The 22,124-nt window shown below is 39.0% G+C and overlaps 3 protein-coding genes across 3 annotated transcripts; 2 read left to right on the top strand and 1 right to left on the bottom strand.

The window, feature by feature from the left end:
* Positions 1-1,441: 1,441 nt before the first annotated feature.
* On the bottom strand, positions 1,442-3,551 carry LOC140783398 (peroxisome biogenesis protein 7). The gene is made up of 2 exons (XM_073130283.1): positions 2,367-3,551; positions 1,442-1,812 (listed from the first exon to the last, which is right to left on the bottom strand). The coding sequence occupies exon 1, from the start codon at positions 3,343-3,345 to the stop codon at positions 2,380-2,382; it is 966 nt and encodes a 321-aa protein (XP_072986384.1). The 5' UTR covers positions 3,346-3,551; the 3' UTR covers positions 1,442-1,812; positions 2,367-2,379.
* A 907-nt stretch (positions 3,552-4,458) lies between these two features.
* On the top strand, positions 4,459-6,056 carry LOC140801201 (trihelix transcription factor ENAP2-like). The gene has a single exon (XM_073156203.1). The coding sequence runs from the start codon at positions 4,975-4,977 to the stop codon at positions 5,842-5,844; it is 870 nt and encodes a 289-aa protein (XP_073012304.1). The 5' UTR covers positions 4,459-4,974; the 3' UTR covers positions 5,845-6,056.
* A 3,048-nt stretch (positions 6,057-9,104) lies between these two features.
* Positions 9,105-21,954, top strand: LOC140801182 (uncharacterized). The gene is made up of 13 exons (XM_073156186.1): positions 9,105-9,588; positions 11,570-11,714; positions 12,330-12,397; positions 17,403-17,473; positions 17,601-17,709; positions 17,991-18,067; positions 18,697-18,860; positions 18,951-19,006; positions 19,132-19,184; positions 20,153-20,321; positions 20,417-20,514; positions 20,600-20,704; positions 21,486-21,954. The coding sequence occupies exons 1-12, from the start codon at positions 9,435-9,437 to the stop codon at positions 20,702-20,704; spliced, it is 1,269 nt and encodes a 422-aa protein (XP_073012287.1). The 5' UTR covers positions 9,105-9,434; the 3' UTR covers positions 21,486-21,954.
* Positions 21,955-22,124: the final 170 nt, after the last annotated feature.

The raw sequence follows: 22,124 nt of genomic DNA, 5'->3' as shown, positions 1-22,124 counted from the left end.
TATCTTTTGTTAGGGATTTGTTACCTACTTTCGTCTATAAATTATCATGTGCTAGTCACATGATAACTAAATGGTTAGAATACCTTTATATGCAGGTGATAACTTAAAATAAGCTTTTATCATGACCAAAATCCATCTCCTCTTCTTTGCTGCATCCCACCACCTTCTCTAATTTTTTCCAATCTTGAGGTTGATCATCCAACCAACTATGAGTAGGAATAGCTCACAGAAGAAAAAACTAGCAACTTTCCTTCAAGGAAATACTTTAGAGAGAACCCTCCATTGCCTTTTTGTTTTTCTCCTCCACCAAATCGAGTGATCGACATCAAGATCGAGGAGAGGCGCTGATGGCTCAAGTAATAAAAGCGTCTCGCCACAAGCGTTCTCACGTGCGGCCATGGCAAGTTCTAGTTTAATCCCAATGAGGTTAATGAGATCTCGATGGCCAACTCATGCCAGAATATCCAAAAGCTTATGAAGGATGGATTCATCATCAAGAAATTGATGAGAATTCACTAACGATCTTGTGCAAGGCGAGCCTTGGAGGCCAAGAGAAAAGGGCGCCATTCTGGTTATGGTAAGCGTAAAAGTACAAGAGAAAGTGAAAGTTAATGTCTTTAAGAATAAGAGAGTGTTGATGGAGAGCATTCACATATCTAAAGCTGAGAAGGTAAAAGAAAAAACATTGTTTGATCAATTTGAAGCTAAGCGTGCCAAGAGCAAGGCAGGTAGGGAAAGAAAGATTGCTAGGTGGAACTCTACTTTAACCTGTCACCAAGAATTTTCTTCCTTTTGGTATAGAAAGCTAAAAAGTGGTAACCTTTAACCTCTTCTCATCAAATTCTTCAAGACCCAAATTTGCCTTTTTCTTCATAATCTTAGGTTTCTTCCTTTTAGAGATTGAGATCTCGAGAGGGATGGGCATAGAGATGGGGATGTGGGTTTGCACCCTTCTCCTTGGTTGTTTTATTTTTTATGGGATTGTTGCAGAGAATCCGGAGCACGGCCATATAGAGAGGAGAAGAAGAGAGGAGGAGAAAAAGAGAGGAGGTGCATGGGTTGGGCATGGGATGTGCTCGAAGGAGATATCAGGTGAAACGGAGAGGAGAGGAATGAAAGAATTTTGAGAGAAAGGAGATTAGGGCAGAGGAAAATGAATTAAAAAAATAAAATATTTAATATCAGCTAAGCTACTTAATTATCCTGCCATTATAAGTAGAGGGACAATTTGACCAATCTATCGATTATGTCAACGACGTTAAAGTACTTTTGATAGTTTAGGGGGTCTATACTAAAAAAAGTTGAGGGGATCATTCTAAAAATGAGTGATAATTTAAGATGTGAAATAAAACTATCCCTAAATAATTAGTAGATACTACATATTGTGGGGGTGACAGCAATAACATGAAGTTGGTGGAAGATAAGGATATAAAGAAGCACATTGCAAGATGAATAATTCTTTACTTGCACATCTTGGAAAGCAAAATAAAGTACATGTGTCAAAAAATTATACTTGGCATAGCAGAGTTGATGAGAGGGCAGAAGTTTTGGCAGCAGAATAACAAACTGAAAAGAAGTGGAGAATAAGAGACTGCGTGATTGACTCTATTTCAAATTGTTTATCAATGACTGAAGAATATGAACTTTCCACTTATGATCGTCACGAATTGAATAGAGAGACCACGACTGCCTACAAATCCCTCCTCACCTGTTTACTTCAATCCAACTGCCATGAGACTTTCTCCCTCCTCTCTATCCATTTCTTTGTCTGCTCACTTATCCACAATATATTATTGTTATCTCGAAGGTTTCCTGCAACAAAAGACATCTCTTGTAGTCTCATTGTCCTGAAGCTGAAGGTAAGATATAGATGTACAATAATCACACTGTTAATTGGGCAAAAACTAACTCTGAGACCATGCCTTATTGAAAGTTGTCTTCACCTAGGCCCCTTTTCAGTTGCTCTTACTCTGTTCCGGTATTCCCAACCCACTAGATTCAAAATTCAATTAAGTTCCACATTGAAATTCCAGAATTAGAGTTTAGACTGATTTTTAATTTTTAATGGAGATATTCAAGAAAGAATAAAAGACCCATAGGCTAAATTTATTGAAATATCGCTCAAACTTCCAGTAGAGTCACAATTCTCTCAAACTCAAAGGAAAGAAGAAACCTTTTCTTACTCTACTAACAGATTAAAATTTAGATTTGAGACAGAAAGAAACTAATATACGCATCATGTAACAGAAGTGAACTATTTCACAATCCAAAGCTATTCAATCAGATCTTTCAGATTGCAAAAGTATCACAGACAAAGACAAACTCATCATTATTCTGTAACTGATACTGCAACAAGAACACCATACCAGGGCAAGATTCTCACGGCATCGCTCTCGGGTCGGTCCCATGCTGCCAGACATAGACGAGCTCATCCCACCCAGCGCTCGCAAGCAACCCCTCGACAAGCACGCTCATGTCGACCCCGACGACGAACTCGGTATGGTGATCGTACCTGGCAAGGAGCGCGTCCTCGGCTCGGTAATCCCACATGCAGACGGTCATGTCGTAGGAGCACGAGACGAGCACGCTCTCCCGGTGCGGCGAGAACTTCACCCTCCGCACCGCGTACCCGTGCCCGGCGAGCGCGGCGAGGGGCGCCCGCGTGGCGCGGACGTCCCACACGCGGACGGTCTTGTCGACGGACGCGGTGGCGAGGACGCAGTCGTCGTACTTGTTCCAATCGCAGGAGAGGATCTCGTGATCGTGGGCGGGGAGGACGAGGGTGGCGGCGGGCTCGCGGACGTCCCAGACACGGAGCGTACAGTCGCCGGAGGCGGAGGCGAACACGTCGCCATGACGGGGGCTCCAAGCGGCGGAGTAGACGCAGTAGGAGTGCTCGCGGAAGGTGCGGAGGGAGGTGGGGCGGTCGAGGGTCCAGAGCTTGACGGAGTCGTCCCAGGAGGAGGAGAGGAAGGAGTCTCGGCGTACGGGGTTCCAATCGACGGAGTGAGCCTCGCGGGTGTGCTCGTGGAGGTGGCGAACGGGGTTGTTGGAAGGTGGCAAAGAAGAATCGAAGAGCTTGAGGGAGCCGTCGGCGACGGCAGCGACGAAGAGGGAGTCGTGGGATTCGGACCAGGCGGCGTCGTAGATGCAGTCGGAGGTGTCGAAGGCGGCGAGCTCGCTGATGGAAGGGGAGGAAGGAGAAGAAGGATGCAGATCGAGGACGTGGACGCGGCCGTTGCCGAGGATGCCGAAGTTTTGGGAGGTGGCGACGAGGAGCCGGGACTCGTAGAAGGGGCTGAAGCGGACCGCGTAGCCGTTGAACGGGGTCTTGAACACCGGCATCGCCGCCCTTTTTTGACAAAATCTAAGAGAATGTTCAATCGATCTAACGATCTCCTCTTGATTCGCTCTTATAATACCTTCTCGCTGGATTAGTTCGGAGGCCGCTGCTTCTGATGCACCAGCCCCAATTCCTTATCCCGATGAGGAGGGGATGCAGTGACCTTCGGTGAGAATATCTTACGAGTTTTAGTTGACCCGACCATGGTAGAAAATCTCATCCCTCCTAAAGATGGTGTAAAATAGTCCTGGAATTAAGGCTCAACTTAGATCGAGTGCTCCGAGTCTACAATGAGTCTATCATTAAGTCTCATTCAAATTAAATTGGACCAAGCTAAATTGAGCCCTATCCGAGCTGAAGAAGAAGAAGGAGGAGGCAGGGCTCCGCGGCGGCTTGCCGCTGTCGCAGGAGGAGGAGGTAGCACCGCGGTGACTTGGTGAAGGAGGATGAGGCGCACCGTGGCGGAGGAGGAGGAGGCGGAAATTAGGAGATTGGGGTTTAGCTCGCCCCATTTATACCAAGTCTATTAAGCCGAGTTTGAGTGAGTCAGCTCTAGCTCAGACTCAATTCGATATTAATTTCAAGCCGATTTTAGCACTGAGGCTTGGCTCAATTCTAACCGAGCCAAGCTAAGCCCGAGTTGCCTGTCAAACTTGATAGCCCTACTCTCTAATAAATTAGGAGCATATTCGAAAATGACAAAGATATGTGTTTTGAAATTCCGGTATTATATACCCAGAATCCACTAGTAAATCATTGGAGTTCCTATTTTTCCTAATTATTTTTGTTATAATCGTTTGGCTATTTCATTCTTTTCATAAGCCACATTTTCCTATTAATTAACTGAGGATTCAAATAGGTAATTAAATATTTGTATTTGAACCTATTTAAGATTTAATCATAATTTAGTATTTATCAAATATCAATATTTTAATAAAAAATATCGATTCAAATAGGGATCGAACACTATCTAATTCGTTTTTACTCTTAAATATGAGATATTAACATTCAAATGGAAAATCTAAGCCAGTAAACTATGAATTTATGTGTGTTTACGAGTACATTAATCTCTTTCACATTCTATTTATTTAAATTATTAACAATAAAGCTTTTGAGTCCCTGAGAAATTTCCTCCTAACGTTAATCTTATATCATCAACCTTATATTTCATAAAGAGAAAATCTCCGATCCTTCCTCTTTATCCAACTCATCCAACCGGGGCCTAGCCGTCTTTTGCCCCTTCCGATAGCGAGGGAAACAAGGGAACCTTTCCCAAATCCCATCGTTACCCCTCTCTTCTCTGACTGCACCTTCCGTTCTCGCTTGCGGTCCCCGGGGCAATTTCGTCATTTCGAACCTTAACCCCGTCCGTCTCCGGATCCGGCAGATCGTCGTGTAACGCCCCTCTTTTCCGCCGTCAAATTCCCCCGCGAGCGAAAACCAACGGTCACGATGCGCGCTGACGTAACTGACGTCGTTAATCCCTCCCAAACGTCGGCGCACGCGCGCCCCCGGCGACTTCCCCCACCTTTCACATGCGCGATACCCCTTTATATCCACCATCGAACCCTCGGAAGCCAGAGTAGCGCGCTAGGGTTTCGAATAGAGATCGGAATAGGGAGAGGAATCCGATGGAGTTGAGGGAGAAGACGACTGCGGCGCCGCCGAGGCGGTCCCCGCCGAATCCGGCGATGCCGTACCGCGATGACTGCTGGAGCGAGGGGGCCACGGCCACGCTCATCGAGGCGTGGGGCGACCGGTTCCTGGAGGTCAACCGCGGCAGCCTCCGGCAGAAGCAGTGGGAGGAGGTCGCCTCCGCCGTCAACTCGCGGCCTGGCGGGGCGACGCGACTGTCGCGCACCGACGTGCAGTGCAAGAACCGGATCGACACCCTCAAGAAGAAGTACAAGGTCGAGAAAGCGAAGGTCGAGGCGTCCGGGGGCACCGCCGGGAGCCTGTGGCCCTTCTTTCCTCGCCTTCACGATCTCCTCGGCGCTGCGGCCCCTACCTCTGCCAAGAAAACCCAATCCTTGCCCTCGCCGTCGCCGCCGCTGCCGCCTCTCGCGCTCCCGCTTCCAAACTCGCGCCCTGCGGTGGCGATGCCTGTGGATAACTCGTTCTACTTAAGGAATTACGCGGCTGCTGCCGCCGCGGCGGCGGCGGAGAAGGAAGAGGGCGAATCGGATTCCTCGGCTAGGTCTTCGGGTTCAGGTAGTAGTAGTAGGAGGAAGAGGAAGAGGAAGGAAAAGGGTGAAGGGTTTCGGGAGCTGGCGCGGGCAATAGAGAGGTTTACGGAGGTGTACGAGAAGGTGGAGGAGGAGAAGCAGCAGCAGATGGTGGAGCTGGAGAAGCAGAGGATGGAGTTCGCCAAGGGATTAGAGCTTCAGAGGATGCAGATGTTTGTGGATTCTCAGGTCCAGCTCGAAAAGATCAAGCGAGCCCGGCGAGTTGATGCTGATGAGCTTGGATATTGTCTAGCTCTTCCTATTCTCTTCTCTTGAGGTACGAAGGATGGGATGATCTTGGTGTCTTGTTTGAACCTTGCTATAGTATGTAATGCTTTAGATGTTTTGGTATATTTGAATACTCTACTTCTGTGCACTGTTAAACTCATTGATGCGGATTTCTCCCTTTTGAAATGTATGCTGTCAGCCAGTCATATTATAGAGATGTTCTGGCCAATGATTGAATTAGAAGTTGACATTTCATTTTCTCTGGGTCTCCTCCCATTTAGTTTGACATGCTTATCTATATATGTTCTTGTTGGAGCAAATTTCCAACTAAGCTGATACATTCTAGACAGGTTGTGAGATCAATACTTGTGGTTTAACACCAGTTGGATTTGAATTGCTAGGTAAATAGTGTGCTTTTGCAAACTGGCAAGATTTGATTATATTCTTGAACATGCCAACAATACTAGGGTTACAGATGTAGACTGGCAGAGTTTCAGGTTAGTCTTGCAGATTGTGATTCATTATTATGCTGACAAGTTGACCTTATTATAAGAGGTATTGCATTTGCCTATGTTGCACTTTTTGCTGTTAATATTTTAATTTCGTGTTGATTGTAATCCTCAAAGTTTAAGCTCGTCCAATAGTTTTTTTTCTTCACTTGATGTTGATGGAAGTTTGAGAAAAGAAGTGTGAAAGCTGAGATTTACTTTGACCACTGAGATGGTATAAGCAAAGAGTTGACAAACCACCATGAGCTAAAAGAATTCGAAAGTAGTATAGTAATTTAGCAACAACCATTGGTATAACTTGTCGACAATTTTAACCTTATAAACAATAGACTAGCCACAGAGATTTGGGGGAACAAACTAAATGACGACATGCAAGTTGGTTTACTATGCAAACTAATCTGCCTATGTAATTCAGTTACATTATCTGTTATATTAACTAATTTGGGGCTTGATGTTAATTGTAATGTGATGGAAATCTAAGTTTTGATGAAGTTGGTGTCGAGGGGATACAGTGAACTGCTCAGTTAGATATATTCACTATATTGCATAAAGAGTTAGAGGAGATCTGATGGAACATATAAGAGGTAATTTGAGGAGGTCGAGAGATCTCATAAACCCAAGCATGACAGTTCAACTAATATAGTCCTTGAAGTTGGAGATTAGATATGGTCCTAGCAAGTATATCACAAAGATGTTACCTTTTTTGATCACTTATGAGTGTTGTACCATGTCCAGTTGCTGAGGCAACACTTGGTGATTAAACTTTTCTAGGCTGAGTTGGAGTGCCTAAGATTTTTTAATCATGTAATATTTTTTGGATACATGCTGTTCCTTATACTTTTATACTTCAATATGATCATGGGAATTTACGGGGCATAGTAAGATATGTGAAACACTTGAAGAAGGTTCTTCTATTCTTCTTTTTGAATACATTGTTTTTAATCTTTGGTAGCTTACCTATATGTAAAGACAGCAATTGACATCTTTTATCAGTAGACAAATCTTTTCAATTTGCATTTAGGAACATTCACAAGTGAATGTTGATCTACATAACTTGTCCACTCTTCTAAATTGTGACTGCTGATCCACATGACTTGTCTCCCATTCTGAAGTGTAATTTTCATTTGTCTTATTAAGCATGCTTGAAGCTGTAGGAGTTGTGCAGACTAGGCGCATGTCACTTAAAATCTAACTTGTTTTGCATAGTCAGCATGATCAGAAAGGTCAGAAGGGGTAGACAAGCTGTTGTCCAATATTGAGACAAAAGATGTTTAAGTAAGAAGGCTTCTATTAGTTAGTATTTGGAAGCTGATCAGAGATACTTGGTCAAGTGTAGTTTTCTCTCTTTCGCATAATTTTAATTGCTTATTTTTTCATTCTTTTATAAGTTTTGCAGGTGTGGTTTTTGGTCATATAAAGTGAGTTAAAATGAATTTTCCTGACCATATCTCACTTCAGTAACATTACTTATCATTGATGAAGGAACAACAAAGCCTACTTCCTGATAATAGTCTGGAGAGGTTCCATGAACTCTACTAGATATATTCTATTATTCTTCATGTACATAACCACCAAATATTCTAGCGAGTTACTTCTTTGTGCTTTAGTTATGGTGTTTGTTTTCTTCTTCAGAGATAGAAAGCTCGGCTGGATGACTTCGAACTAACTAAAGTGCTCCTCTTATGAATGTTTCTTTTTTCCTTTTTTTTTTGCTGTAAGAAAATTCTTCTCATGCTTTGAACAGTGAGTATTAGTAGATAGTAGCATCATCTTAAAGGGCTCTCTGCATCATTAAAACTTGATATTTGCATGACTATTTTTACGAATTAGTAGTTAAAATATATCCAATGTAATTTGAAAAAGGATGGAAATATCCTCCTCTCTTCTCCTTTGCTATGCGCCATCTGCATTCTGGTCTATGGAATCTTTGCAGTGCTAAATCTATTGGGGAGCATGGAGACACTTGTTTTCCCTCTGATTGAAATTTTCAAAAAGACTAGTCTGAATGTGATGGGTTAGTTCTTTGAATAAAAAACGGATTCACAATAAACACAAACTATATGTATATAGTACTCAGATGAAAATGTTATCAAATATTAATTCTAAACTTTACTGAGAGATTTAAATTCATGGCTGTTATTATAGACTTACAGATTAATAGGATTGACCATTAAGCTACAGTGGTGTTGGTCTTCTAGTTGGAGTAGATGATGGTCACTGAGAGTTTTGATGCATCTTGAAAAAAAAAAATTATTCTGGGGCCGTAGTTTGAGACATCAGGACCCATCATCCAATGATTGAGAGAAGAGATACAATATATTATCATCTTAATAATTAAAAGCAGGATAAAGCTTGGTGTGTGGCATTGGGCGGGACAATGCTAATATAATGAAGAAGCGTCTGAAAGTTGGCTAGTAGCTGTGAGATGTTTTAAGTCGCAACTGAACAAGAGGCGTCTCAAAGTTTTTTTTTTTTTTTTTTTTTTAAGTTAAATTAAAATTATTTTACCTCTCTGTATTTTAAAAAATTTCAAGTCAATCTTAACTAAAGTAAAATAATTAATTAATTTTTATTAAACTTAACTAAATAATATTAAAATAATCAAAATACTTTTATCCTATTTGTTAGAAAAGATATATAAAAAAAATTAACAGTCTTAATTTAGTTATAAGTATAAGAACTGATTTAATATTTTTTAAAATATGTGAAGTAAAGTAATTTTAAGAGGATAAAATATATTTAACCTTTTTTTCAGTTGATAATTGCATTAAGGAAAGGGAGTAGATGTAATAATCCCAAGCTTCGTAATGATAGGGAGAGAGACAGACAGAGAGAGAGAGGGTAGTTTAGAGGAGAAGATATCGATTTGGCTTTCCTCTGCACTTGTACGCAAGCCAACGGCATCATATACCAACTCACAACAAGCAACTTCGGACGCTACCACAATTCCCCGCTCACACCTCGGCGCGTGGCGGTCATCGCAACGGCGAGGTAATGGCCGCGAGCGGCGCCGTCATTTGACCGCTACGTGGGGCGATGATGTCATCACCTCGTTTCTCTACTCTGCTCTTCTGGACCTCCTCCTCCTCCTCTGCTCATCTATTTATATATATATAAAGAGAACATAGGATGGCGTGCGCGCCATCCCTAATTCATCGCCACTGCCCCCGGTGCGATTACCGCTTTCTATCGCCACGAGTCAAGCTGGTGCATGGTGGGTCGCCTCCTTCCTCCTCTTCCAGCCTCTCCTGGGCTCCTCTCTCTTCTCCGAGCAACTCCTCAGGTTCTTATCTTCCCCCTTCTTGGCTAGGGATTTGGGGATGGTAGGAATATCCGGTGATCTGGTTCTATTAATTCATGTTTGCGAATCGCAAAGTTTTGATTTTTATTGGCAAATTATGGACTCAGTTTGCCATAATGGTGAACTTTGGTTGCATTTAGAGGCTGTCTCCCTTTGAGAAGAGGGAAAAACTTGTTCGAAGGATTAGGACGGTGATGTCGATACCAGAGTAGTTGATGACGAGGACCTTTTTCTTTTTTCCTATCACAACATTCTAGACCCAGGATGATACTTTTCCTTAATTTGCTCACCTAGTTGCGTTGCTACGTGGTTTGAAACTAACAGAATACCATCTTCCCTGACCCAAAGATCGTAGTCAGAAACAACGGAGTGCCTTTTCTGTAGCACCAGAGACCAAATTAATGTTATGAGCTATACTTGATGGGCTCATCTTTGGGATTGGCATAATAACCCTTTCCCAGACCCAAGATCATTGAAGAAAACAAATGAAGTGGGTCTCTGTAGTATCAAAGACCAACAGAAGTAGCTATCTGAATCAATGTTCTTGAAAATCACTCACTGTGTGTGCTAGGGTCAAGCCACTGCATATCTATGAGAACTTGTACAAGTGTTGCAGTACCTAGCATTGTACTTCAAGATTTTTTATCGCTCAACCTAAGGTAACATGCTTTACGCATAATTGAATGTGTTTGCTAGAGAGAAAGAAAAGAAAAGAGAACATGGGAAAATGGAAGTAAAAAGTATAATAAACAGGCTAAATGTGATTTATCCTGTTAAGGTTGCTGTTAAGGAATATTTCTAAGTTTTTGTCTTTCATGCTTCAAAAATAATACAAAGATAGTCAGCACTGAATTTTCTGTTTTTTTTATTCCATGTCTTGACACTTATGTAAGTTTCAAAGGGCATAGGATCAAACTTTTGGATCAGAAGGTCCATACTACGCACATAAATGAGCTGTGCCAGAGAAGAATAGCCATCTATAAGTGCTGTTGGAAGTTGACCAATTATAAATTTTAAAGGATATAGCACAACTCCTAAATATAGATAAAACAAGAAGAGAGAGAGAGAGAGAGAGAGAGAGAGAGAGAGAGAGAGCTCCTTGCATAACAAAAAGAAATGGAAAAGGTTTACTCGGTGTTAATTTGAAGAGAAAGAGAAAAAAAGTTATTCCCTCAAATATCCTCTATATTAAATAGTATTTCAACTAAAATTAGGAGAACTGAACTTCATCAGCTTTTGTTGATGTGCTTTTTCTTCTTTCTTTACTTCTCTTAACTTTTCATCTTTTTCTCCTTCCTCCTGATTTGCAAATTGCAACTACAGACAATATGCTTATCAACCACTTATATCATCTGAAGTCCACTTGAAAAGACAAAGAACTCATGAAGTTCAAGTGAGTGGAAGGGCAGGTTTCATCTGCGAAAAATATGATTCTAGGGCTACTAGTTGGTTTCTTTTCTAATCATTTTTGTTTTCTCTTGTTGCTACTTATTCATCTGACAGAGTGGCAGTATTTCTTTTCTACTCTCTTCTTCTTGTTAGTTTTGTGTTTCTTCTCTATTATTTGTTGATATATATGTCCTTCCATGGTGTTATAGCAATAATGGTAATAGTTGAAGCTTTATCTACCCTTTTGTGGTCTTCTATAAAATTTTATCAGCAGAAGATTAGATTATCATTTTCAGCTAACTTTTTCCTTGTAGTGTAATTCACTAGAGCTGTAAACTCTTTCTGTTTCCTTTATTTGGTCATGGAGGGAGTGGGGAGGGTGATGCAGAAGGCGAATATCAGTTAAAATGATTTGTAAATTAGTTGCATAATATTGTTTGCATTAAGTGTTTGATGAAGTTCATAATCTGTATGGTTCTCTTTTTAGCTCCGCAACATATACTAATGGCATTATCTTTATTGTGCTATCACCAACATACTAGATTTTGAACTTGGAAATGTTGTGTCCGTGCAGGATTGAACACAACTAGTGTTAATTTAAATTTTATTTCTCATCCAATGAATATAAGTCAAGGAAGTCTTGCATCATCCAAGGACATTTCCAGGATCAAAGAGGCACCTGATCATCTTCTCGTCCTTGTCCATGGCATCTTGGCTAGGTAAATGATATTTGCAAACAGTTTTCTGGCCATGCGAAATTGGATATATGGACAGACAATGGAGTGCAACATGTATATGTTCAGCAACAAATATGTACATTGATAGCCTTTAATCCCCAATGAAAGTAGATAAAGGTAGATGCATGAAATAAATTCTAACACCTAATATACTTCAGAATGGGTCCGTTCTTTCCAAGCTAATCTGTTTTTCTCTCCCACCTGATATATATATTCGTGTGTTTATTGTCATTCATGCCTCTTTCCTACCCGCTAGGTGTTCAGCCGTCTATCCTGATATTTTTTTTTGTCTCCCTTCACTTCTTCATCTTGACATATCCAAAAACATGCTTATCACATGCGCTTGTCTGCTAGAGCACATTTCAAGTGAAGTAGCTCCAGGATTTTTTCACAATCTACCGTACTAGTTTTCTAGTGCAACTCAGTCATTTTGGTAGTGATTATGCACGACTTTGGGATCTTATTTGCTGTAAATTAAGTTGTTGTTTGGTGTCTGTTCTCTTGGAATTTAGTAAGCTAAGCTTCACAATTTTAGTTACTAAAAACAAGCCCATGGTCAAGACAACATCTCATTTTCCTATTATATGATTTATGCAGTCCTAGTGACTGGACATATGCAGAGGCCGAGTTGAAAAGACGGCTGGGTAGAAATTTCATCATCTATGGTATGACATGTATTTCGTAATTGGGATAATAATGCTTCAATTTAGTATTTCATATGAAAGTTTTTATACTTTATATGTTTCTTTTTCCATAAAATAATCCTCATCTTCTGCTCAACATTATATATAAATTCCTTTTTTTGCTCATTCAAGTTATTGAGATTTGCTAAATGAAGCATGACAATATTTGCTTATACAATTGTTAATTTATGGTATGTAAATCAAAATTTCTCATTGCCTATGCTGTAAAGTTCCTTTGCCTTTATATTTATTGGAAAAGGTTTTATGTTGATATAGTATCTAAGGTCTAATTTAAATCTGTTCATTGTGGGCTAAAGCACACCTTTCTAATGCAAAGTATCAATTGCAATTACTTAATGTCCATTGCAAGGATTGCTATATCAGTGGCGCATGCTATGTTGATACCCTATTGGCACGGGACATGTCGGCTTAGCATGCGCTAGTGTATCAGTGGCATCTTGACACACCTATAATATGCTTTGTAGGGTCTTTATACATAATTTTTGGTTTGAATATATATATATATATATACATATTAAAGTTTATAATAGAGTTTTTATCCCTAGATAATTTGTAAATGACAAATTTTGTTAAAGACATAACAATAGTTAAGTAGTAACATAATTTAATGTATAACATGATTGAATATGTTTATTAATTGATAATAATTTAGTAATTAAAAATCAAAATTTGGTTGAACATAGCATGACGGGGATGATCAAATACTTCATTTGCCGGCACAAGAATAATATGAGGATATTGTGTCAAATACTATTGATAATCCTCAAAACTCTTCCATTGATAGTAATACTTATTGTAACGTCTCGTATACTCATATCAAATAATTTCTAATTGTGTTAAAATTTTAGTTAAAATTGGGCTTAAATCAATTTATATGGAGTTAATCTAATATGTTTCTACTTTCTACACCAATTTTGATCCAATTTGATTGCATTTGGCATAATAATGTGGAATTTTGTGAAATTTGGGATTTTTTTTGGGCAATTATAGTTGCCCTTTGATTCCTACATTTTAAAGAGCAGGTTTTTTTTTAGATCTATATAGGACTCTACAAATGATATATCTAGACAAGTTAAGCTAGATTTATCATTCGCACAACCCAAATGGAAAATATTCAAGAGAAGAAAGAAAACTTTGCTTTTTGATGGGATTTGAAGAAATCTTAAATCCCTTCTAAATCTCATTTATTTCTTTTCTATTTCTTCTTTTCTAAATTCTTTTTCTATTTTGAAAAGTTACTACCGATGACTTGCCCTTAATGGGTTTTGAGCATCATCCATTGTGTGCCGCCAGTACTTACCCATGTCCATCGACATGGAGTGGCATGGGATGACACTCATTTATGCCGATTAGCACTTGCTATGCTGATGGGATATTGGCGCCGCGTGTCGACTCCCAATCATAAAGGAAATTTGAATCTTGTTCACTGCCAAAAAGATATTTTTAGATGTGGTTATGATTGTCGCAGTATATTGGTAATCTTTATCTTTGTTTAAGTCTCATGACCTAATTTTTAGAATCATGATCGGCTATGTACTCCAACAGGCTTGAAAGTAACTATTAAATTCCATAATATAAAGAACTCAAAATTTATTTGATAACTCCAAATAAAAAGCTCCTAAAGAAATAAAGATACCTAAGTTATACAACCAATGCTTTTCAAATGAAACTAAGGCAACAAATAATTTCCAAAGTTTAAAACTAAAATCACTACTACAACCGAAGATAAAAAGGCCTAAACTCTAAGTTGAGGTAAATGAGTCTCGGTGCACTATGTTCAAATATTTAAGCTTAATGAGCTAACAAATTAAGCTCAGTGGGTGAATTTACTCAAAAACTGGTAAAACCAAAATTTACACGAAATGATATATAATCAAAATTCAGCAATTAATAACAATAACTAGCATGCCCACAATGTGAATAATAAGCATAAGTAACAATAATGTAATTAATAAGCTGATAACATGCTCAATTTTATTATGCAGAAATTCTCAATCTTAATAATGTCAAATGTCTCATTTTAGAACTGTGCCACCAGAATTATTCCTCGTAGGTGGCCATTTTAGGATTACCAGGAGGTGCTACTATGTGATAAAACACTCAATTTTTTTCACTAATCATTAAAAGAGATTAGTGCCACTTTAGATAGATTTTTGCTTTAGTCTGAGATTGTTTCCTAACTTTGCTAGAGTTACCTACGTGTATCATAGACTAATTATGAATATGTCTCTTCCCTGGACTTCAAGGTGGACTTGAATCATTATAAGAAGATGCACGAAGAATCTTTAGCCTGAGACTATTTTCAAATCCTACCTACTCATAACTATTGTTCCGCTAGTTATTCATGATAAAAGAATTTGCCATTTACATGAATACTAAGGCACGAAGAACAACAATTCATGAACTATAATATTTTACGAAGTAGTGTATGGTACAAAGTATACATAGCACGAAGATAATATAATGATATAATAGCATGAAATACGTGAATGGATCTACTTATAGAATAACTCAAATCCCTAATCCAGATACGAGAAAAAAATCACCACCTTAAACAATAAGTATTTTATACTTTAATTTATCAATAAACAAATCTCTAGTATAAGACAATTTTAAATCTTCCCAAAGACTTGGGTTGGCTGCAGGACTCGCAACTTACACTACTTAACATTCGAGTTTGGCTCCCTTGACCTCGACCTAGAATTAGTCCTAAGCTTGAGCTGGGTTGCAGCCAACAAAATTTAGTAGGTTGGGCCTGGTTGGCCTAACCGACTCGCTCATCCCAACTCAAATACAACTTGGGTTGGGGGTGAGCCTACTCACCCCCTAACCTATCCTCAAAGAGGAGAGCAAACATAGATGGCAAAGAGAAAAGGGGTTACTGATACACACTGCCTTTGATCAGTAATCTGTATGTCTCTTCCTACTCTAATGAGCGGTGTGAGTCCAAATATAGTCTTCGATTTACGATCCAGCCACTAGAATGGAATCTAGGTCTATCGCGGACCTTCAAGGTTAAGAGGGTCCTTGAGATTTAACAGATGGATCAGAATAATATTTTGGGGTTTGATAGATCCAGGATGGAGAATCAAATCTATTGGAATGGATCGGTGAGAGGGGCCGAGTGATGGATGTGGTAGAGCTCGACTAAGGTAGGTGATGGTGGATTAATGGAGGCGTGTGGTAGGTTGGGGTGTTACGCAAGGCAAAGAAGAGGAGGGAGATAGTGGGTCGATTCTCAAGGATGAGAAGGGCGACCAGACGGAAGGGGAAGGAGCTCGGCTGGATTGAGGGAGATTGTGGGAGAAAAAAGAAGAGACAAGGATAATATTTGATTAATTTCCAAAGTTATTGCTCAAGTGCGCACCACAACTATTTGTAGGTGGTTACCTGCGACTCGGTTGGCGTAACCAAAGTGGTTCGGTTCAACTCACAATAATTAGATACTCTTAAGCAAATGACCTAACAAAAGATTAAAAAACACTACTCCAAGCGAGGCCTCTCCATCAAGTGTCCGAACGGCCCTGTGGGCATTTGAATGCCAAAAACTCAATTTTGCTCTTGGGTATTGGTGTTTGAACGCCTAACTAGGGCGTTCGAACGCCAAAGCCCAAGACCTAAATTGTTGGCTGATAATGATCCTTATTCTTCAGCAAACAAACAAATAACTACTACAACCCCAAAGCAAAAAATATGATTGGCTAAAAGACTATCTCATATCAGTTACTAGTAGCAGTCCAAACCATCAACACCAAAATCCTTCTCACGACTTCGGTGATCGATATGAGATGGTGAAACGACGACCAAGGTGGCCAGCGACGATCGATCTCAACTCCATGGCCGAGGCCATGGTCCTTCGGTGATCCTAGCCATGAGGTTCCAATCAAGAACACCAACAGACCCCTCACGATGAGAACTCATCCGAAAAGTCAGACGCATTCAACATCGACGCCAGCAATCACCATCATGACTGGAAAGGCTTGACGGGTGTCCACATAGTGTAGCCTCCACGAGGGACTTTTAGAAGTTACAATGGGCAATTGTGGCATTGACATGAGCTCACTGGCAAGTGAATCACTCCAATGAAGCCACAAAAATAAAAATGAGGCTATACCACTAAATACTCAAATAAATTAAAATTACTCGTAGGCAGTGGATGAGGACTCACCCGCAATTCAATTGGTGTTATTTACTTGCTCAGGTGACGCCCAACAACCGTATTTGATTATGGGAACCTCAGCGAGGAAGAAAAAAGAAGAAGAAGAGAACGAGAAGGAGAGAGCAATCCCCGGAGAAGAGGAGAGTGGAGGGCTTTATAAGGGAAGAGTAGTAAGATGAGTATGACTTCTCCCCGATGAATTCGCTGGGGAAATTGCATTCAAACCTCGTCTCTGAGAGGGAGAAGGCATGTGCGCGCTTTTTTTGTGTGGATATTACATTGAAACTGTAAAACTCTATGCATACTTGCTTCTATTTTTAAGTTTCTATTATTATAGCAGCAGGATGGACTTAAACTTAGTGTATTGATCTATACTTGCATTCTTCTCCAAAGATCCTTGTATCGCTCTATCACATACTTCTATTGTTTTAAACACTTTGCGACACTTTCTGGAATAGATGGAAAAAAAATCTTGGTGTATTCCTAAAATAAATCAGCCTCATGTTTTGTTTTACTAGTCCTAGATTAGATGATTTTGACTGTCACGGAGTGGAATACCCATAAAGAGGTTTTCTTTAGTAGCAGATTTTAGGAAGGGAATAATGATGCCACTGCTACATTTCCTCCAGAGGTTAGTTTGAGCAGTTGCTGTGGTTGTTGCTCTTCTTCTAAGTATGTTAAGTACCTGATACCTCATAGAGGTGCACTGAATGAAATAAGCATGTCTTCTGCCATATTCTGTAGTAATATAGGTTGAAAATGATTTGCGTTCTGGCCAAATTTATATTTCCTTTCCTTTCCTTTCAGCAAGTTCCTCGAATACTTTTACCAAAACATTTGGTGGGATTGAGGGGGCTGGAAGGCGTTTAGCGGATGAAGTATGTGCTTTAGTATCTATCCTTTTAAGAAACTTATAATTCTAGACACAATTGTGGTCAAATTGTAGCCTGCTGATTTAACTGTATATTGTTTCACTGATGTGATAATGATGCCTTGTGGAAGCAGATCTTAAATGTGGTTCAAAAGACAGAGAGCTTGAAAAGAATATCCTTCTTAGCACATTCATTAGGCGGTCTCTTCGCAAGATATGCTATTGCCATACTTTATTCTTCAGGTACATTGTATCTTGTTGGCATGAAATCTTGTCAATCCTATTGTTGAATATAACATATAAAAACAACTATTTTGTAAAAGCTTATTCTTCTAGAGTAATTGATGATTTATTATAGTATCAGAGTAAAGGTCGTTTGAATCTCTCTAGGCCTATCTATTTTTTATTAATATAATACCTCCATCCATTTAAGTCAATTATATTTCTTGACCTTCAAAATCTCTCAAACCCAGAAATAAGAGTTTCGAATATAAAAACCACAGTTATGTACATTTCTTTATTAGGTACAATTGCTGGACTGGAGCCAATGAATTTCATTACCTTAGCAACCCCACATCTTGGGGTTAGAGGGAAAAGACAGGTAATCTTTGATTGTTGTTACTTTATATGTACCATCACTGTTTTTATTATGCTCTTTATTGCCAATTATCCGTTAGGAATTATCTTGTTATATATGCTATTAACTCTTTTCAACCATGAAACTCTTGCTTGGCCACATGATCGGGAAATTTCTTCTTCCTCTTATATTCAAATTTTCTAATATTATTGTGTTGCATGATGGTAAAGTCTAGAGTGCCAACGAATTCACAGAACTGGTATGGAGGTTGGTTCACCGGTTCAGCAGTTGGACCACCCGGTTCAGTCCGTTCCTAATAAGTATGGTTTAAACAGCTAAAAATGTTTATAGCGTCTGATATATCAGTGAAAAGAATTTGTTCTCCAATGATGCTCATGTCTCAACATATTATTCCACTAGTACCATAAACTATGTTAAAAAGTAATCAACAAAGGAACAAGACTTAAGGAATTATCTGATATGGTAAGACTCAAGAGTAGCAAGAGTAGAATGTTATGGTTTGTGCTCAAGCAAGCTTGAAGAAATGTCAACTGAGAAGAGCTGATCCCCGAAAGCAAAGGACAGTTAGCTCATTCAAAGATTTGAAGAATAGTGAAGATTGCTTAACTGCTTTCTGTTTTCATTTCTTTTAGCTTCCCTTTTTATTGGGTGTACCAATTCTGGAAAAACTTGCTCGACCTTTAGCTCCGATCTTTGCTGGGAGAACTGGACGTCAGCTTTTTCTGATGGATGGTAAACCAAGAAAACCACCTCTTCTCTTACAAATGGCATCTGATTATGAAGACAAAAAGTTTATGTAAGTCAGTAAGTGTAAAGAAACAATGTCTTTAATCAATATTCTTCAATATATTTTTGCTGAAAGCTTATACTCTTTTTTGTTTTGCAGATCTGCTCTTGGTGCCTTTAAGAGTCGAATTCTGTATGCTAATGTTTCGTATGATCGTATCCCTGTTAAGAACTTGTCCTCCAAGTACTTTATTATGCATGAGCCAATTAAATTTCTTTTTAAAGATAGTCATCATCATGTCCTTGTCATTTCCACTTCTGTTTTCTTGAGCTAATATCAGATATGGTTGGATGGCGAACATCTTCAATAAGGAGAGAAACAGAGCTAGTTAAGGTACTTTTCATAATATGTTGGAAAAGAATACCATAATCACTTGGAAAATTTGATTGCATGAATAATAGCATAGACAAGGTGGTCCAATCAATGATAAATCTCTGGCAACAACTCCAAGATTTTAGCCAATTGTGGAAGGACCTGAAATGTTGGAGTTATCCAAGAGGACATACTTCAAATTTAAATTGAAGCTTTTTAAAAGATGCCACGAAGCATGGAGATGGATGCTTGATAAGGACACACCACAGAGACGCACAGTCACTACTCACTACAAACCTACCTACCTACATCTGTGTGTGAAGTTCACTTTTGTGTGCTTGCCCTTTATTTAGCTGGGAATTTATTGTAAACTGTGATTATAAATATCCAATCAAACTCCAATTTATTCATCAACAAAAGAAAAACATTCATGTCAGATATGTCGAAATGTGATGTGAGATATTGCTTATTGGGAGACCAGAGAAAGTAGGATAATTCAATCTATAATTTGTAAGAGCTGTTAGTATACAAAGCCTAGCTGCCTTCAAGTACATTGATCATGCCTATAACATAAATTCGTAATGTTCTGTCACAATTATAAGCTACAACCTTCCAGTTTGACTGAAAAGGAAGATTATAATCTCTTTCCAGAGTGAGTTATCTTTGTTCTTGGACTCTTAGTAGGAGTCATTAGTATTGAATAACATAAACTCTTCTCTAAATAGTATCCAAGTAATATTCTGGAAGGATCTGTATCCACATTCTCTGTAAACCAAGAAGTGTCCATCATGTTTTTCTATAGAGCATGTGACAATTATTATATCCAATGTCATATCTGATAGACTGATACATACGCTACAATAGTTCCAACGATAAGCTTCTCAGAAATGTAATTAGAAGCTATCTTAGATTTATGACATATTCTAGTACGCAATCATTTGGTGATGTTTATAACCATATTGAGATACTCTTGTATTTTTCACATGCAGCCTTCACGACGGTCTTTGGATGGATACAAGCATGTTGTAGATGTAGAATATTGTCGGGCAGTATCATCTGAGGGTCCTCATTTTCCATCAGAAGCAGCCAAGGCAAAGGAAGCTGCCCAAACTGCGCCAAACACACAAAACACGGCAGAGTATCATCATATGATGGAAGGCATGTGTTGAGCTTCGCGGTCCAGAAATCTATCTAGTTTCTCTCTTTATTCTTTCAGCTCATTAGGTGACTGACAAGTTTGGCAATGAAAACAGAGGAGATGATACAAGGTCTGCAAAGGATAAGTTGGCTGAAAGTTGATGTCAGCTTTCACTCAGCAATATGGCCCTTCTTAGCTCACAATAATATTAATGTATGATTTTTTCCGCTTGCAATTGATGATGGCATTGAAACTTGCACTTGTGATTTTTCCACTAAAATAAATGTCAATAATTCAGGTAAAGCGTGAGTGGCTTCACAAGGCTGGTGCTGGTGTTATTGCTCATGTTGCTGACAGTCTAAAGCAACAGGAATCACGTACAGTCATTGCTGCAAATCTTTAGGTACTTATGGATGCAGCACTCTAGTATATTTTAACAGTAGCTAATAAAACAAAACTACATATAAAAAATCATGGTTCGTGTCATCTTTTCTGAGGAAAAGACTTTATTTTTAAGATGAACTATATGAGATCAAGAGAGCTGAAAAAGATTTTTCAACAACAACCAAATTTATATATATAATAATAAATAAAGGAAAAAAAATCGAATGCAATAATTGTTATGATGCTTGCTTTTGAAAGTTCACAACGTCAATATATGCTAGTTAATTTGATTTTATTCTATTTAAAAATGTAAAACAAGCTACTGATTACGGTCCATTCTATTATAGTAGTTAGACTGCAGAGAAGAGTTTGATGATTTGATCTTATTTGCATTTATTGGAATGCTCTTCTTGGGCACGTCTTGCACTAGTATGGTGGGTGAGATTTCTGTGTTTAGTGATTTACTGACCTACAGAAACTTTAAAGAGAGGATTGACCAATTCTCCATTCAACAACCGAAATAGGCTTTTCTATGTGTGAAAGGAACAAGGCATGCAGAAGGAGCTGTCACATTTTCTTTTCTCTTATGTTTTGGTTCACCCATAAATTATACCTGAGTTTTTTTTCTTTTTCGATCTTTAGTAAGGATGTTATTCAAGGAAAGAAACTCATTGTAGCTCATTAGACTATGATTTGTGATAATTTGATGGAGTGAGGCTTCAAACCCACTTTTATCTCCTTGGCAATGACAATTTGCAGAAAATGCTTCTACAGCTATGTAATTATTCTTTTTTGTGCAGGTATCCTGGAGCTTATGTTAATGTAAATTTGTCATTCTCTATCCTAAACAAGCCCCTCAAATCCAAAACCACAAAAGCAAAGGCATTCGGTTCGACATCGCTGAACATAATACCTGACCTGATGAGATGGCTGTACAAAGGAAGCAAGTTGAGCTGATTCAACCACTGCACTTCTTTTTTCTTTTCTTTTCTTTTGGAATTGAGGGTCTTCTAGTGATTCTGATGAGCATGTGAGGATTGTTCTGAGGCAGCACCATCAATACGCAGCAAATTATGAGCAGAGGAAAAATAAAGAGGGAACTAGAGAAATGTTTGATCTTGTCGGCAGGAAAATAAATGGAGCACTACTGCTTTACATGTCTTTATTCAGGCAATAAGAAGCTCAAGGTGTTTATGCTAAGACATTCGAATAAGTCAATGACCCATACAATTTGAAAATGTGCTAATAAGTGTTTCTTTTGGAGACCAAGTTTAGTGGTTGATTGCCTTACCTACTACCCACCCACTATTCATCAGCTTGGTTACTTACTTGCATATATATAAGAATAAGACTTCCCAATGAAGCTACATCTTATATGTAGTATATATTTCATAATTTTATCAGAGGAGGTAGTTCATTGTTGTGAGATAGGATTTAGC

Source organism: Typha latifolia, chromosome 1 (genome assembly GCF_019914945.1).
Source record: "Typha latifolia isolate L0001 chromosome 1, TyphaL0001v2, whole genome shotgun sequence".
In the NCBI taxonomy this organism is placed as follows: domain Eukaryota; kingdom Viridiplantae; phylum Streptophyta; class Magnoliopsida; order Poales; family Typhaceae; genus Typha; species Typha latifolia.
This window is presented reverse-complemented; position numbering and strand designations above follow the sequence as displayed.